Here is a 15031-nt window from a genome sequence, read left to right as displayed (position 1 = left end):
CTGCCTTATAAGCAAGGTAAAATTGTTCCGATACATTTGCTCTCTTTTCAGGGTGGACACAGAACTGGGTGTTATCACCTTCATGTAACCTGATGTCCTCTGACTAAAAGGCAGAAGTTAATTAATGAATTAATTTTAAAAAGGCCTGAATCGGCATTGTTGCCGATAGAGATGGAAAAAGTAAATGTCACGACTAGCGAAGCTGCTGAAATAGCGGCGTTTCTGGGCAGGGCTGGCAGCAGTTTCCTGCCCGGAGCCCAGCCCTGCCCTCGCTCCCCGCCCCGCAGCGCTGGGAGGTCCCGAGCGGCACGGGACGGGCACGGGGACAGCGGGACACGGGGACAGCGGGACACGGGGACACCGGAGCGTCCTTACCGAGCGGGGTTCCTTGCGGGCGCTCCTGTCAGGTACCCCGGGGCTTTCCTCGCAGGGATGGGCAGTGGGGCACCTGGGGCAGGAGCCCGCCGAGGAGCCCCGCGTTTGTCCGGCCGGGCAGTGCGGGTTGGATTAGAATTTATCCCTTTAGAGGAGGATCTGGCTGGCAAGGACTGCGTTAAGGGGAGTCCGGGCTGTCCCGGAGAGCCCCCTCGGGACGAGGCGGCAGTGGCTTGGTGCCGGCAGCCGCGGTCCCGTGCCCGGGGATGTGCGAGCCTGAGCCCCGGGCGGTGACCGGGCTGTGCCCGCCTGGGGCTGCCGCTCCCAGCTCCCAGGGGAGGGACAGGGTGTCCTACTGCATCAGAACAGAACAAGAGATTAACTCCTTCTCTGAATAATATTTTGTTAATATTGGATGAGACCAACTCATTTAATTAGATCGATGAGATGATTTTTAAGCATACTGTTTCTCCAGGGGTCAGGGTTCAAATCCAGGGGCTGAACAGTCTAATGTAATGCAACGTAAAAAAAAAAAAAAAGCCTCAAAAGGAAAACTATTGCATGCCTCCTGGCTATTCAGCTTCCTGTGTTTTGAATATTGCAGCTTAGAAATCTTGGAAACGGCTTGGCTTGTTGTGTAACTAAGCATGTTTGTGCTTGGGAGATTACATTACACTAATGTGCTCTTTGCAACATTTTAGTGAGCTGGAGAAGAAATGAATCTACTTGTCATGCTAGTATTCTGTTTTTCTGATAAAGAGCAGAAGCCCTATAGTTAACATAATTATGACATGTCTGAATTATTTGCAGCATATCTAGCGACATGTGTCGGGCTAAGGGACATGTAGCTGTTTTATGTAGTTCTGAAAATGAGAAAGTGACCGAAAAGAAACATGGACATTCATAAAAAAGGATCTAGGGACGATATAGGGGCTGAGCTTTGTAAAATCTTTATTGCTTCCTACTACAGAGCATATCAACCTTTTCGAAATCCTAGATTGTACAGTGGCTGGTGTGTGTGGTTTTAGGGACAATGAAAGATTTTGGACGACTACAAAGCCTTTCTTTTAAATACATAATGTGATTCTGTCTCTACTCTCCCTTTACCAAGGGGTTTAGTTTTAATTCTCAGTATTTCATTGAAGTTCATGTACCTGGAACACCTCACAGCATAAGCTGATCTTTTGCTAGTTTTATTCTTCTACAATTTGTGATATTCCTACATTCATACAGTGACTACAATCCAATCTACCCTATGACCAGAACCCAATTAAAGTATGTGTAACAGGACAGTGGTTTTGTTAGTAAAGAAGAGTTAGTAAAGTAGAAGAAAAAGTATATTAAAAAGGAATGGTTTAAGATCAACTGAATCTGCATAACATTCCAGAAGCATCAGACATCGCCCTGTGAGAGCTGCTTTTACTCAGAGAATGAAAAACAGGAAGGAATTGCTTTCAGTTTCACTTCTCCGCTTTGACCAACCATTTTCATTGAAATGAAGTAGTTAGAAGAATCATAACAGACAAATTATATTCATGGTTTAACTTGAATTGGATTATTTTTAGAGAACAGCTAGATTTATTTTTTATTTTAAAGCTTTCAATCCTATTAAAAATAAGTGCCTGTACCATTCTTTTTTACAATTCCATGTTTGGATCTTCTGACTGTCTTGGATCATCTGTCTGTAATAGCAGTCGCTGCTGGTGCCTTGCTTCAGTCCTTACCCCAGAGAAAGAGAGAACTCTCACGGTTTACGCTGGTATCAGTAAGTGGAATTTTTTTGTGTGTGGTTTTATTTTATTTTGTTTTGTTTTGGGTTAGATTGTTTTGTGGATTTTTTTTTTTCTGTAGGCTGTGTTGTTTGGTTGGTTTTTGGGTTTTTTATTCCCTTTGGTAACCACACTTTGTTATCTTGTGAAGGCAAATACTGGATGTGTTATTTAGTAGTACCACTAGAGGAATGGAATAGCTTAAAGAACTGAGAAGGTGGCAGAATGGCTGCTCCAGGGTTCACCTGAGCAGGTTTTGTGGTCAACATCAATACACTGAGCCAGCCGCCCTTAAATTACTGCAGTAAATTGTTCATATGAATTACAGTATATTTCTGAATGGCTGCACAGTGAAGTCGTGCACATCCCAAAGCTTTTCTGAGTTGGGGATGATTTCAGGATACTCAAAGCATGACTGTAGGCATAGAAAACTCAGATTTAAGTAGGAGTTGAGACATAGCCTAGAAGGAAGCTGAGATATTTATTTTTGCTTGTGTTTGTAATTTGGCTTTTCCATACAGTTTAGAGAGGCAAATATCTTTTATCAATAATAGAGAACTCTGTATAGCTCTTATGTGAAATTATATATTTAAAAAATAATGAGAAAAAAATGTTCTTTTGCAGAACTACAAGCAGATCTACGACAATGCAAGGTGAGTAAAATATAACCGAAATGCCAACTTTTGTTAACATCAAAGACAGCACATTCAGGCAATATTAACTTAGCTATTAGCTTACCTTCTAATTATATGAAATATGTATGAATGTTTTAACCTGAAATTATTTAAATTTTAAAATGGAATATTTTACAAAGTGTAGAGTTTACATTTTCAGATCTTGATTTCTGAAGTTAAGCAAAAATAATAAATAATGTAGTAATCTTGAAAGTCAAGTTATTTGTGCCTACAAACTGAATCTGGTAAATGTTTTTAAATCCATAACACCCTCCATCTGCTGGTGAGGCATTACTGTAGTCTGAACTTGAAGAAGTTGGGGAAAAAGGTTTTACACAGAGGGGAATGGCTCACTGCTATGTTCTGTACTGGAGGACAGCCTGTCAGTTCCTGGCAATGCTTTGAATTCAAGCCTCTTTCTAAATATCAATGAACAAAGGCATCTTTGCTCCAGGCAGAGTGAGCTGACCCTGCATGAGCAGGGCTTGGATTAGATGATCTCAGGAGGTCCCTTCCAAGCTAAAAAATTCTGTGATTCTGTGACATCTTGATGATATCCTGTGCAGTACCTGTCTTTTTTCTGTGCTTTAAGGCCCAGAACTCCACTAAGTTTTGTTGATGCATGCAATGCTCATAAATACGATCTTGATGTGTATTTTTGCTATACAGAAAACAGCTGCCTCGTGTTCTATGTGTACTCTGGAAAAGGAGTCAGGGCTGGGGATCTTTCAATGATCCATACTCAGAGTGTATTTTCATTCTTCCAGGACCTCCACCTGCCACAGCACCTGGAATGCCCTATGACTCCCCTCAGCAGGTCCCCGGGGCTTACCAAGGTAAGTGTGGGTGGCTTTGTTAGAGATCTGTGAGACCATTAGGAAATAGGCATGGGGAATATGAGGTTGTTAAAGGGTGATCACCTCAAACTTACCTTTCTGCTATTAATTTTATAGAGTTTCTTTTAATTTCTGTTTTGCTGAAAAGTCATTTTTTTCCTTTGTGGTTCTACGTATTAGTATGTGCCGAGCAGTACCAACAGTGGTAGGAGTTAAAAATGTCAGGTGTTCCTCGGTGGTCATTGTGGGGACTTTGCTAGGGAGGTTTGCTGGGTGTTACTGATTGAAATTAATGTGCAGCAAATTCTTACTGATAATCAGACTTTTAAATTATCATGTTACTTCAGTATTTCACTTTATTTTCCTCTAGAAATACAGAAGTGAAGAAAGAATTGTTTTCCTCTTGCAGTTCTGCATGTATTCAGTTCCTATTTCATACTCTGTTGCTGTACTTTGCAGGTGGTTATACCTTACACTTTCCCTCACTTGCTCTCTCCTCTTCTGTCTCCTTTTCTGCTCCACTTCAACATGCAGCACTCCTGAACAGCTTCTCTCATTCTGGCAATGATTTCTTTCTGGAGAACCAAATCACAATAAATATCTAACAATCAGGCTCAGAGCATAAGTCAGAGGTAAAAAGCAAAATGTTTGGCCAAAGTTACTGTGCTATTCATAAGTTAAAGCTTGTGCATCCTGGGACAAGGCACTCTGAGGTCTGTAAGTGCAGTTGGCTGTAGCAGGGAACAAGCACTCACTGCTTGTGCCATGGAAGTCACAGGAGCATTGTTATTTTGAGTAATTGTATGTGCACACACTTGCCCACAATAGCAGCAGGTAGTTGGTTTGCAAAGCCTGTGCTCAGCCATAGAAGTGAATTTGAATTCCCAAGGGAGGATTCTTTTCTGGGGTGGGTGATGTGGCCCCCTTACATCAGCCGAGGTGCTGGCCTGCTTATGGCCACAGCCTGATCTTTCACGTGCGCGGGTCCATGTGTTTTAATGTAATGTGAAATTTGGTGCTGAGCTGGTGTGGGCTGAAGGTCTACAAGTCATCTGGTTTGAAAACTGTAGATGAACTTTGCTAAAAGGACATTCCCTTTCACAAAAGTAGAAGGTATAGTTCCAGAAGACTTTGTCTTAAAATTCCTCATTTTCTCAACTGACAGCATATAAATGCCAATGCTTTTCATGTAATTTAAAGTATTCTTTCTTCTCTACTTAGAAATAACATTCATTTATTTATTTCTGGTTTTTGAATTGACTGTCTCTATGTGAATGAAATTTCTTCTGTATTCAAGAATGAGGCATTTCTTTTTAATTTATTTGGTTTGTTTTTTTGTGAGGCATCAGAACCTCCCACAGCAGTGTAACTCCCTTCATGAGAGTTATTGTATTCATAAGTGAAATAAATAAGGTATAAGGATCTCCATAGTTCCAAATAGTGAATAAACTACTCTTTTGAAGATGGACAGGGCAATTATTTTCCAATATTTAACTTTCATAACTGTATCTTTCCTACCATGCTAAATGTCACAGGTGCAGGGAACTATGGATTCCAGGCACAGCCCATGGGGTTCCCAGGAGGATTCGTTGCTCCACCTATCCAGAGCCAGCCCACCATGGATGGGGCAGTCTGGATGCCTATCCCCCCTTCTATTCCCAACTGCCCTCCTGGACTGGAGTACCTCACACAGGTACCTGCACCCTTCCTCTGTCCCCAGAGATGAGGCATTCTGCTCTGGGAAGCAGCCTGCATCCCTGAAATAGCTAAATAAAGCATCTGGCTATGTTGCAGTTGCATGGGCTGCTGCTTGTGGGCTGCTAAATGAGGCCTTTTGTATTGTCTGAATGCAGAAATACCTGTTAGAGATGTAGCACTTGTTCATGCAGTACCTTCCTGCCAAGTAGGGTGCTAAAGGATGAGAGACAGAGGGCTGGCATACATCCTTCACATTTTTGAAATTACTCTTTGGGAGATGTAATGTCCTATGGAAAGGTGTATAGAATAAATACCATAATATGGGCAACTCTAGCACATTAGAAGCACTTAATTTTCTATATGATGCTTTCTTCACACCTCTTAATATTGTTAGTAGAGCTGCCAGTCAGACTTCACAGCATAGAGAATGCTAATAGCAAAATAAGAATTGTTTCCACACTACTGAATATGTCTTTGTACCGTAAAATACAGTTCATCTCAGCACTGGAAAGATTAATACTGAGGTATTGTTGCCAGTTCTGCAATGCTTAAAAAAAAAAAAAAGGCAAAAAAAAAGCTCTGGTGAGGAGAGGCTGATTTCTCCCTGAATTTTCCTTAGAGCTGAGCAGTAGCTGAGCTTCTACTCCAAAATATCCCAATTTCCTGCTTTTGTCTGTGTGGACTCTCAGACGTGTTGTCAGAGCTCTCTCATGCTCTGAGTCCTGAAGGGAGCACAGGTGTGTTAGCCCTGTGTGCTTGTCACCAGACCAGTTTGGGTTCAGCTCCCCCCATCAGCTGCAGTGCTCTGGAACACTCTTCTGCTAACCTGGCAGAGGAGAGGCCTAGGAGGGGAGTGAGCTATTCCATAGCTTAACTGGGACATAATCTGCCTCTGCACAGTGTATTGATCCAAACATTTTTATTCTAAAGTGAAACAGCAGAACTTCTTAAAACTACAGTTTTTCTTAATTGCAGCTTGTTAACTGTTTTCTGTTTAATTTTTCAACCATGACCAGATTGACCAGATATTAATTCATCAGCAACTTGAACTTCTCGAGAGTAAGTACAAAGCATTTAAATTTAATAATCCCAAGAACAGTGAAGTTCAGGCTTTCTTTGACACTGTTTTTAAGGTGATTACCATCTTTGTCTTGTATTACATGTCTCAATTCTTGCAGAAGTCCTGAAGAAGTAGAGGAGAGGAAGGAAAAATAGGATGGAAGTTGATTTTCAGCAGGTTCCATATCTCAGAAGATTCACTGCAATGCAACTGAATAATCTTGGTTATAAATGCTATAGTTGATGTATAGCTAGTTATAGATGAAGTCACGCAATTCCAATGTTACTTGTTAACAATGATATCCACTCCCTTACTTAAAGATCTTGTTTTCTGTCTTGTCATATCCCACCTAATTCCATGGATTGGCATTTGGCTTTGATCCCTTTTACAGTCAATCCTGCTGTTTCAGCAAACTGAATGGCTTTCCTTCTGCTCCCCTCATTCTGTGCTTTAATAATATCCCAGTTATATTACCACTGTCTTTCAAATAGAAGGAATAAAATGGACCATACATCCCAGAAAACCCCTAACGTTGCTGCTGCATTTTTCTTTCTGGTTCTTTCTAAAACTTATAAGGGTGCTCTCATTCGTTATAGAAATTAATTAAATTTTCTGTCCTGGCTCTTGTTGCTTTTGATGTGTGCTGCTGTAAATCTTGACTGAGAGGGTTTTTCGTGGCTTTCTTATTCTGAACGTATTTGTGCCCTTTTCTGGCTTCACCCCCAAAATTCACAACTCTCTTTGACTCTTATCCATTCAATTCTCCCCTGAGAACCTTCCCAGCTGTGTTATTGGCAGTGGCACTGCTTATTCAGGTGCCTGTGGCCAGGGGGGACACTGGGGACAGATGGGAATCTCAGTCTCTTTCCACATGCCTTTGCTCGTGGTGGCTTCTTCCGTTGAACTTCTCCATCAGGCTTTGCTGCTTGAGGATCCTTTCCACCATTTCCCTTTGCCAGGAGCTGCCTCTGACAGACTTTGAGAGAGGCTTTGCCTTCCCAAAGAGCAGGGATTGTCTGACCAGACACTCCTAGGAATTTAGCAGGTTTTTCCTCATTTTTCAGTCGTGACTGGCTTTGAAGAAAACAACAAATACGAGCTGAAGAACGCCTTGGGGCAGAGGGTGTACTTTGCAGCAGAGGACACTGACTGCCTGACCAGGAACTGCTGTGGGCCATCCCGGCCCTTCACCATGAGGATTGTTGACAACCTGGGCCGTGAGGTGATAACGCTGCAGAGACCTCTCCGCTGTGACGCCTGCTGCTGCCCCTGCTGCCTGCAGGAGGTGAGTTCTGCCTCTCACTGCCTTCCTTCTCCTGGACAGGCACCTCCTGTGCAGCTTTAAAGTGGCCTTGTCTTGAATCAGGAGGTGAGGTGAAATGAGTCAGCGTTTCCCAGTAAGGTGTGGGAAGAGAGATCTGTGGGATTTGTGTGTGGTCTGGAAAGAAGGAAGTGTGCTGCAGCACTTGGACTCACTGGGCAGTTCTGATTGTGGTAATGAAAAATCTGATTGAGCAGCATGTCGGGAAACTCGTGTCTGGTGCTCAACTCTGCACTGGGGATGGACTTGGAATGGAAGAGTAAGGCAACAGCTTCCATAAAATAACAGCTAGAGTTTTCATTTTACATCTCTGAAGGCTATAGTGGCATTCAACGTAGGAGATCATTAGGTTTTTAAATGTTAACATAATTCTGGAATGATACAGCTTCTGAAGCTCTAAATCTAAGCCTACTCAGAGCTCCTGCTGAGGCATGTGTAGTAGCTGCACCCTGTAATGCCTTCACTGAATGCTTTTGGGATATTCACTGCCTTTCTTTCACTGGACTTTGGTCTTTATATTGTAGATGCATATTTTGTGTGCTCCAGAGCCTGAGGAGTCTCTTACTGTTTTCTTGAAGGCAAAAGCTGAATAAGAGGTCTGCAATATGAGTGGTCTTCTGAAAAAACTCACAACAAAATGCTTTGTAAGGCCAGATTGTTGTAGAGAAATAGGTTGTTTTTCATTTGTGTGCTGCTGTGGGTTTTGTCTCACTAGCATATGAAAGCATGACCATTCACTTGGAGGTTTTCTCTTCCCTGTGAAGCTGGAAGTCCAGGCGCCTCCAGGAACAACAGTTGGTTATGTTGTCCAGAACTGGCATATCTGCCTGCCAAAGTTTACCATTCAAGATGAGAAAAGAAAGGATATTCTGAAAATTAATGGCCCATGTTTTGTGTGCCGGTGTTGTGAGGACATTCATTTTGAGGTATGCAATGTAAAAATTGTTTGCATGTGTCTGTTTTCAGATAGTAGTTTGGTATTAGTTTGTTGCTCAGCTTACTACCTATCAATTGAACTGTATATATTAAGTAATTTCTACATCATCTTTTAATGCTGGTATAATCAAATGACTTCTCTAGATACCTAAATTACTCTAGATAAACCAGAAAAACTTCCAGAAATTACATGTTAAAGCCACTCATCAGTGATCACTGAGTATTCCCTGTGGCTGCACACAAATCACTTAATTGATATATTTAGCAGCAAAATCTTTTTGAATCTGTTATGTCAGGCTCTAAGAAAAATATAGTCAGCTGTATCAGGTATTTATTATAATTACTTCCTTCAACCATTTATTTAATCATCTAATAATCATTCAATGAACTAGTAAGTTCAGATAATTGAGACTTGAAATACAGAGTTGAATGACTGAAGAGTTACAACTTTCCTTTTAAAATGGTATTGGTTAATGCAACATTGTTTTTGTGGACATTAAGAAAATAATATACAAGGCTACAATTTAATGTTTAAAATAATGTTGCAAATAGTTACTACAGCAAATTTACATAATTTTATTTTGGAAACTAATCTTTCACATGACCCAGAAGCCTGGCTCTAACTTTAAAAAACATAATGTTGCCGGAGGGCTAACCTCTGCTTATGAACAGAAGAATGTAATTTGTTTAATTTTCACTTGAGTGGTTTCTGATTTATAGCAGGAGAAGGTAATTCACTGTCTTGGCTGAAAGACACCACTTCCAGCAGAGTGTGTATCCCAGCACCATCAAGGAATTGAACTTCCCTGTCAGATTCAGAATTAAGTTCACACCTCTAATACTTTAGACCAACTTTCTGATAATGTGATTGCCTTTTGGTACAAACCCTTGCACTCAGTAACTGTATTAATTAAAATAACAGTCTGAAGCTTTTAAATGGATCTATTCCAAAATGGATTTGGGAATGTTATGAATGACAAGTTTGATGATGCTTTTTAAAATTTTATATTAAACAATAGGTGATGTCTCTGGATGAGACTTGTCCTGTTGGGAGGATTTCTAAGCAGTGGACTGGTCTTGTGCGGGAAATGTTTACAGATTCAGACAACTTTGGAATCTCATTCCCAATGGACCTTGATGTGAAAATGAAAGCTGTCATGATTGGTGCTTGCTTCCTGATTGTAAGTTATTCACTAATACATGAACATAAACTAACTTTTTCATCTCCATGTTTAAATTGTGATGATAAAGGAGTTAATTTTGAGCTCCTTCAAGCGGGTGACAGCTTGTCAACTTCTATGTGTAAAACTGACCACAAAAGGCAACACAGAATTATTTTAGACAATAAGCTTATTCTAGACTACATACTGTGCTAATTGTATTTAAGAAGAGTTTCCTATTTGGTGGGACTGAAAAAAGGAAAAGGAAGACTTCTTACAAACTTGTTAGCAGAGGAAAGCAAATTTATGGATGGTGAAACCAGAAAAATACAGATTAGCGATAGCCAAGAGACCCATCCAAAACCTGCGCAGCCTGCTGGGCTGGTGGACAGTGAATGCTGCAGCCACTGCCTCTCAACTCTCTTTGGAAGCATGTGAAGCACTGAACTGAGCAGGGTTAATGCTCTCAGAGCAGTAATTTCCAAGTGGAGGGGCTACTGTGGAGGCTAAGCTCATTGAACTTGTCAGAGCACTTCTCAGCAATAGTCAGTAGTGCAGTGCAGCTCCGTCTTCTTTGAAAACAATGTGGAACACACTTCTGTTTCCACCTAACAGTCCAATTCTGCATCAAGGTACCATTTCAGAACATGCACTGCTTCTGTGCTGGCTGGGCTGCTGAGGGGCAGGAAAAGGGCATGTGAAGCACCTTGAGTTTGGAAAGATCTCTCCAACCTCTGACAGCCCTGAGCATGAACAGGGTTTTATTTAGCTGTGTGTGTTCCTGTGCTACCAAGTGCAGCATTAGTGAGTGGGACCAACCAGGGCTTTCAGGCACAGAAATGGGGCCCCCACCAGTAAACTAAAGATAGCCATTATTGTGATGGACTCCAGTCTGAGGTAAAATGAGAGGGAATAAGTCAAGTTGAACAAAGTCAGGGCAGAAATCCTGAGTAGGAAAAAGGAAGCGTAGCTTTGGCTAGTGATAAATTAAAAGTTCCCATGTTGGTCTTTCACTATCTTTCTGTCTCTGTGGATGTCCCATTCTGAGAGACCCAGGTGGTGAGGGCATGGCAAATGTGCCTCTCCCTTTTCTCACTCCTTCAGGTTTCTTAGAGGAAGGTGTACATCAGGTGCAATGCAGCCAGGGAATCTCAGAACTAGGAACCACATTTAAGAATTGTAATTATTTGTTTGTTTGCCTTTTCTTTTTTGTCCCCTTAGGACTTCATGTTTTTTGAGTATAGAGGTAATTAAGCATCAACGAGCAGGAGTTTGGTAATGAAATTTACATGTTTTCTATGGAAGGAAGAAGAAGATGGATCTCCCAAGTTTCCAATGAATTGCAGACCTCCAATAAGAATATGAGAAATGTACGTGTTATAGTTACATTTCTGTAAGCCAAAAGCTTTATGGGTCTTTTCTATTATTTGTTTAATATGGTGAAATAATTTGTAGTATTCAAATAAGGACTCCTTATCTCTAGAAATCAATAACATCATTTAGAGAAATATATAGCAAACTTTTTTTTCCCAAGAACTTTGTAATTTTAAAGTAACTAGTTATAGTAGTTATTTATAACTACTATGATAATACTTTGATTCCTAAAAAAGAGGACTACTTCTATATTCAATGTTAATAATAACTTAAGCCTAATAATGAGAGACTGATGTTTTCCTGGGTATTCTTCTTTAGTAGTTTTGCCTAGGTCTTCACATTCAGTTGTTTCCATCTATCAAATATATACATTCTGAGCAAAGTAATGCATTTGAACAGAACTATCTGGAGTGAGTGTAAAATGTTACCACTCTGGTGTCCTGGGTCTGTGTGAGCTGGAGCTCATTGTCCCCAGCAGCCCTCACAGAGCTGTGTTTGCACTGCTGATACCCCAGCAGTGTTTTGGTGCAGCTGAGCAGTGCTGGCCCAGCAGCAGCCCTGTCTCTCCAGCATCCCACATCATCCCACCTGCCTTGAGTAGGCTGGGGGTGGGCAAGGTCCTGGCAGGGGACACAGACAGGCCAGCTGGCACAAATTGACCAAAGGGACATTCCACACCATATGACATCCACTCAGACACCAAAGATAAGGAAAGGAGGAGGAAGGTGTTGCATTCAGTTTTACAGTGTTTGCCTTCCCAAGCAATCACATTCCCATGCTGAAGCCCTGCTTCCCAGGAAGTGGCTGGGCATTGCCTGCTCATGGGAAGTACAGAATAAAATTTATCTTTTTTTTACTTTGTTTACGCACACACAAACTTTTGCTTTTCTTTTAGTAAAATGCTTTGTCTTAACCTACAAGTTGTTTTGTGTCTTATTTCATCTCCCCTGTCCCTCTGGGAAGGGGAGGCATGGAGTGGCTTGGTGGGCACCTGGCGCCCAACCAAGGTCAACCCACCTCATCTAGTGTTGAATATCTTCTCAAATGTGACTCTTCCTGAGTATGACCTAGTTTTCTTATTTGGGCTGTTCTGAAACTTAAGGCTGCATGTTCATCAACAGCAGTGTACAGGTGACAGGAAACAAAACAGTCTGTGCCTGCTTCTGTTTAATAATCCTTTAGTAACTGCTGTGTGCAGGAGTGTGGCCTGAGGCAGGGAAAAAACTGTTAGTTACTTCTCAGTTTCTCCAGTCCTCTTTGCTCCTCATTTAGTCCACGGTTTTCACAGATTGTGAGTCTGTCTGTTGTTTTGAGGGCACAGAGTAAACAGAACAAGTGTTCTGCATAAACAGAACAGTTTCACTTCAAAGGCAGACACGTGAAATGGCTGGTCGACTTAGCATTTATAGCTTTATTTAAATTATTTAAATATTTTATTTAAATGTCCAAGCAATGGATAAGTTGCAATTTCTTACCCCAGCACACAAGCACATGCACAGAATGGTTCAGGGCATCCAACTATGGGGGGAAGTCCTTGCCAGTATTTTCAGTTGCATTCTAGTCCTGCTGAAGAGTCCTTCTGTTCAGTATTTTCAATTCATTGGTTGCTTCTGGCCAGTCAAAAAGCAAAAGAAAAGGGAAATGCCATTGCTGCTGTGTACCTGGATTCTCTTTGATGTTGGAATAATTGTGCAAATTTGGGACAACAGTCCAGACTGTTCTGAAAGTCTTTAATTGTATATTATTATTCCTTGTTAAATTAGCTTCTGCTGCTAAATTTCCTTATATATGGAGTTGCTGGAGGTGCATTTTTGATTCATCAGCACTATTCTTATGGAATTAACTTAATATTATAACTTAATAGTTATAAATGAAAAAATATTTTGTGCTTTATTGCCCATCTATTAATGAGATACCAGAAATCCAATCTTGCTAAAATCTGCTAAAAGTTTCTGGTTACTTGAGTTAGGAGTAGAAGCTACATGTATCAGAAACCAGACCTGTCCTCTAGGGATTCACGTGGCTAAGTCCATCATTGTTCTTTTTCCTGCAAGGGGTGACACACAGCTTCATTTCTGTCTGTAGCTCTGAAGTCCCAGGCTCAAGCATATTTGATCCCTGCACTTCAGCAGTTATTCAAATATTTTTATAAACATTGTTTGGGAGTATTTGGAAATACCTATTAACTTCCATGGCAGGTGCTGCATAGAATTTAAATTTACAATTTGCATTAGACTGAGGTCCATGGCTGTTTGAAGAATCGTATTTTGCAAATAGACAAAACAGGGATACCTTTGCCTTTGGTGAAAAGGATCTTGTATTATAAATTCATCTGCTGGCAATAAACTGGGGAGGGTATGAAAATTTAAGTGAGGTGTTAGGAGGGTGGCGTAATAGGACATAACCAGGAGACTGTTTCATTCCTCCAAGTAATTAAATTTTTTTCATTCAATTTTTTTTCTTAGTTATTCACCCTACGTCCTGGAAGCAGCATTGTTCCAATAACCTTGCATACAAAATCACATAGAAAAATTAATGTACATCTCTATAGGGCAGTAAGGGAAGAATGGGAGAATGCCAATCATTAAGAATGATCAACTTCACATCAAGATGTGTAGGGAAACAATGCAGGAATTCTTGTATCTTAAGTAAAATTTCAGTTGCAAGCAGTAACAATTGTGTGAAGCCTAATCAAAGCAAAGATATCTGTGCTTACACACAGGTTTCTCAAATACAGTGAAATCCAACATTGAAGTTGTGTAAGTTTTGCTGTTGCCCATTTAGATTTTTTGATTTTGTGTTGCTCAAGGTCAGATTGCAATGGTCAGATTGCTGCAGTTCATTCCTTTACCGTGTATTTAGCAAAATTAGTAAATAAGGTGAAAATTTAGATAACCTGAGAGAATAAGTGAATCCAGCTAAGGAGTAAGAAGTGGCAGCTAAGCATCTGAGATTTGCCAGAATTGTGGTAAGAACTGGAAAGAAGTTCTGCAACCTCAGATCATAAAACAACAGAGAGAGCATTGGACTTGGAGGAACTTTCCATCATCTGGGGAACTGGATAACTGACACTGGTTACACAGCTCATAAACTTTTGTCTTGTGAAACAGTTCACTCTCTCTCATGAAGGTAAAAATATTGCATGGGAAGTTCTAACTAAAGCTGTCCAGGGCTAACTCTCTAGTTACCCAAACAGTATCTTACTGCCTTTGTCATCTCATTTTTTTTCTGTTGCTTTTTAATTGAAAAATGGTTAGTCCTTAAATTTTTCAAGAACTTCTGGAGACTTGCTCATTTCTGAAACTCTGTTAAATGAAGAATAAATCATTCTTTGAGCTGTCTTTTTTTTTTTTTTTCATTTTGAAAGAATCATAACAGCATCCATATTTAATAAATCACCAGCCCAGAACTCTCCACTCTTCATCCTTCAATCCTTCAGACAATAAGCAATACAATGATTTAACCCCCTGTCCATAAATCCAGGCTGTGTAAAGCATTAGAAGATTTCCAGCATGCTGCCTGTTATTCAATAGCATCTCAGTGAGATTGAGCTGTTACATAAAACCCTTTACAGAGTGAGATTTGCAGATGGATTTCTCTGCCTCTGTTAATGACCTTTCCACGTGTGCCACCCTGGTAAGTTTTTCATCTCTAGTTGCAGAGGAGATGCAGTTGCTTAACAAAACCCTGGGGTTCATATAGCACACAAAACCATTATTCATATGATGTTTCTCAATAGAAAAGCATAATTAATTCCACTTTCCAGAAAACAAAGTTATAAGTGTTAAAAAAAAGTGTTTTATTACTTTAGTCATAAGCAAGATTGGG

General features: G+C 40.6%; 1 protein-coding gene across 1 annotated transcript; it reads left to right on the top strand.

The window, feature by feature from the left end:
* The first annotated feature begins 255 nt into the window (after positions 1-255).
* Positions 256-14508, top strand: PLSCR1 (phospholipid scramblase 1). Its single transcript, XM_038146347.1, has 10 exons — positions 256-407; positions 2067-2140; positions 2769-2797; positions 3586-3654; positions 5190-5347; positions 6369-6411; positions 7477-7697; positions 8498-8659; positions 9689-9850; positions 11051-14508. Exons 3-10 carry the CDS (start codon positions 2791-2793, stop codon positions 11081-11083), a joined length of 855 nt encoding a protein of 284 aa, XP_038002275.1. The 5' UTR covers positions 256-407; positions 2067-2140; positions 2769-2790; the 3' UTR covers positions 11084-14508.
* The last annotated feature ends 523 nt before the right edge of the window (positions 14509-15031 follow it).

The sequence above is a fragment of the Motacilla alba genome, chromosome 9, assembly GCF_015832195.1.
Source record: "Motacilla alba alba isolate MOTALB_02 chromosome 9, Motacilla_alba_V1.0_pri, whole genome shotgun sequence".
In the NCBI taxonomy this organism is placed as follows: Eukaryota; Metazoa; Chordata; class Aves; order Passeriformes; family Motacillidae; genus Motacilla; species Motacilla alba.
This window is presented reverse-complemented; position numbering and strand designations above follow the sequence as displayed.